Source organism: Myotis brandtii, unplaced genomic scaffold, assembly GCF_000412655.1.
Source record: "Myotis brandtii unplaced genomic scaffold, ASM41265v1 scaffold182, whole genome shotgun sequence".
Taxonomy (NCBI): domain Eukaryota; kingdom Metazoa; phylum Chordata; class Mammalia; order Chiroptera; family Vespertilionidae; genus Myotis; species Myotis brandtii.
Genome location: NW_005356751.1, coordinates 2219961 through 2223315, shown reverse-complemented (window position 1 = coordinate 2223315; position 3355 = coordinate 2219961). Strand labels below are relative to the sequence as shown.

Here is a 3355-nt window from a genome sequence, read left to right as displayed (position 1 = left end):
GTGGGGGGGGGGGGGGTGAGGGGGTTATACCCTTTTCTTCTATTTGAAGTGGCATGAAAGTGGCCAATCTCCAGGTTACCAGGTGGATTGGGCAAGGGGTTCTCTGCTTTTTACAACTTTCCCTAGAGTTAGAGGAAAGGGTGGTGAAAGCAGTAGATTTAAAATCCCCATCTTCATGCCGTGAGCTGGAAGATGATGAGGGTGAAAAGAGGTAAATTAAAAATAATCTACCCAAAACAAACAAGCAAGCGCGCGCGCGCACACACACACACACACACACACACACCACCTTGGAGAGAAAATTTAAAAAAAAAATCTCCTTAGTTGCATTAATGTGATAATAATGACAACAATATTAATTGTTTTACAAATGCCTATGGGTTTACATTTTACAAAACACTGGGGCACATTATTTAGCAGTGTTCTTATGCCACATAATCCAATCAGGTGGTAATCAAAATAGCAGCTACACTTTATTGAATGACTATCAGGAATACTTTTCATGTGTTATTTAATCCTCACAGCCCCTTTTGGTACTATTGCTAACCCCCATTTTACAGAGGGGGAAACTGATGTTTGGAGAGGCTAAGTAACTTGCCCATCAGGTAGAGATTGAAATCTAGGTCTTTCTGATTCCACAATCCAGGCTCTTGACCTTAATAAGGCCCATTTTAGGGCAGGGCTTTTTCACAAGTTCAGGAAGGGCAGGGCACTGAGGAGGAAGGAGCCCTTATATGGTAACTCCCTATGAAATAGGTATGCTCGCACATGTGTGCGCGCACACACACACACACACACACGCACGCGCGCACACACACACGGATATCCAAGAGGTCCACTTGCTCTCCTGTCCATCTGAGTTAAAACCCATCCAGCTTGCACAGGTACAGGTCCACACTCCTTAGAGCAGTGGTTCTCAACCTTGGCTGCACATTAGAATCACCTGGAAATCTTTTTAAAATCCTGATTTCTGGGCCCCATCCTCCGGAAATTCTGTTTCTTTCTTATGGGGTGGGGCCATAACAAAGAAACAGAATTTCCGGAGGATGAGGCCCAGAAGTCAGGATTTTAAAAAGATTCCCAGGTGATTCTAATGTGCAGCCAAGGTTGAGAACCACTGCCTTAGAGGGACAAAGGTCAGGCCCTGTGGCTGACATACCTGTCATTTCACCTGTATCTGAAGCTGCAACAGAGTTTCCATTTGACAGGATGCAGCCACAGCAAGGTGGTGAATAACATCAAGCTTTGACGCTTTGTCTCAAAGAATACTTTAAGACTGAAAATAATGAGTGAGACAGAATGCCATTTAGCAGAGTGGCTCGTGGCATTCAAATAAATGTTCAACTTGTGGGATCCAAGCACATGGAGAGAGAAGTGACTGTAGAAAACAGTGAGGCACACACAAATGGTGACAGCTCACAAGAGCTGGCTGCCCTGCTCTTCATCTGGCCGCCTGACTTCAGTGGTGATGTTTGCTGTTAGCTGTGCAGATGCCTTCTGGCACGGACAAGAGCACATCATTTAGACACTCAGCGTTGGGCAAGGCTGGAGGGAGCAGCAGCAAGACGCTTAGGAATACCTTACTTGCCCCTTTCACCTAAGTACTAACTTTTCTAGCATGTCTCCCCGCCCCCGCCCCCCCAACCATCCTTCTCCTCCTCTCCCCATCAACCCAAAGGAGATCTCAGGGTGGGCCTGGAGAGCCTGTTAGTTCCTGGGATTTTGAGAAAGTAAAGTGTCAGTGTCACCCCCCCCCCCGCCCCCGCTTTCAATTTTGAAAATATACTTAGATACACACAAAACACCCACTGGATCTTTTAAATGATGTGAGAAGATCCACAAGTCACCTGTGAAATGAAATCTTAATGTTTCACAGCCACAGAAACATACAGGTAGGCAAAGGGCTCATGTTTATTAATTATACCTACACAAAGCAGGGAGCCCTGGCGCACACACACAGGAATCCTCACACACGGGCATCTTGGCGCTGCCACCTTTCCTTCCTGCAGCCTCTTCCCATCCACCTGAAGGTGTTGGCCACAGCCGTCCTGTGAGAGGCTGAGGGGTACGACCCAGTGGAAAATGACTCCGTCCGTGGCTACTCCCAGACTGTGAGATGTGGGCAAGCTATGACAGTCACCTGGCCAGGTGCTGTGCGGATGAAGGGGAATGATACATGCAGGGTCCTTGGCACAGGGCCTGGCGCGGTCCTGCCTGGTTCCAGAGCCTGCCTTCCCTACACCCACTCTCGGGCTGATGGTGCCCTCTTGTCACTTGGTCCCCATCCTTAGGACACTGGTCTGACATTGGGAAGAGTGGGGACTAGTCCGGGGCCTCGGGGCTACACCAGGGATTTTGAGCAGGTCACAGGTCTGCTGGGGAGGGCTGGCCTTCAGGGTCACACAGGGGGGCGCAGAAAGGGCATGTGCGTGGGTGTTGTTGTCTTCGGGGCCTGGACTCCAGGGCGGCGGCCGGAGCCAGCCAGTGGAGGTGGGCAGAGCCCAGCAGTAAGTCCACCCAAGGCTGTGGGTGGCTTCCTCCTGTTGCTCAGTATCAGGGAGAGGCGGGGGAGGACATTCATTTTTTCCCCAAGCATCCACCCATCGCTTCAATAACTATCGATTGTGAAAAGCCGGCGGCGCCTCTTTCCAGGCGAAGCCCGGCCCCGGCGCGGCCCCACCCCCCTGCGTCTGTGTTCCGGGACCCTCCGCGGGACCTCCTGCGCGCGTGCGGGACAGGCGGTTGGGCTAACGCTTCTGCATGGGCTGGTCTAGCGAAACCGCAGCCACCAGCTGTGGTTTGACCCCTGCCCGTCCACCCGCGGGGTATTTCTTCCCCGAGTCCCCAGTCATATCCTCGCCCCGGGTCACCTGCTCCGCAGCGGCCGCGTCGCCCCGGATTCGAGGACGGGGCCAAGAGCTCGGAAAGTTATTTCAGAGGCAGATGTGTTGCAACCCTCACCGTAGCAAACTACAGGTCTGGGATTTCCCAAACCCTTCCCCACCCGCGTCAGCTCCGGAGACCCGAGCGCGCTGCGGGAGCCCTGCTGCGCCGAGAGCTACACGCAGATGCACCTCCTTTGCCTCCTAAAGAAAAGCCCTAGCAAACTCCCAGCGCGGAGCAATTGCCAGTCCCTGCCTGGAAGGGACCCAGCTGCTGGGGATTGGCCTCCCGCCTGGCAGCTCGGAGAAACACTCGCGATTTCCTGCCCCGGCCTCTCCTTTCCCGGTCCCAGCCCTCCCGGCCGGGCTGCCGCGACCACTCAGTACCTGCGGCGGTCGTGGGCTCGCCCTCACTTTGCTCGCCAGAATCCGAATCCATGCTGCGGGCTGCCGGCTGGGCCTCCCCCGCCTCC

At 53.5% G+C, this 3355-nt stretch overlaps 1 protein-coding gene across 1 annotated transcript in view; it reads right to left on the bottom strand.

Annotated features, from left to right (window-relative positions):
- TNFAIP8L3 (tumor necrosis factor, alpha-induced protein 8-like 3) overlaps nt 1-3349 on the bottom strand; it is a 39277-nt gene extending 35928 nt beyond the window's left edge. Inside the window, exon 1 of the mRNA XM_014537795.1 lies at nt 3270-3349. Within this exon, the coding sequence (XP_014393281.1) occupies nt 3270-3321 (52 nt within the window). The 5' untranslated portion in view covers nt 3322-3349. The remainder of the gene's footprint in view (nt 1-3269) is intronic.
- Between the last annotated feature and the right edge of the window lie 6 nt (nt 3350-3355).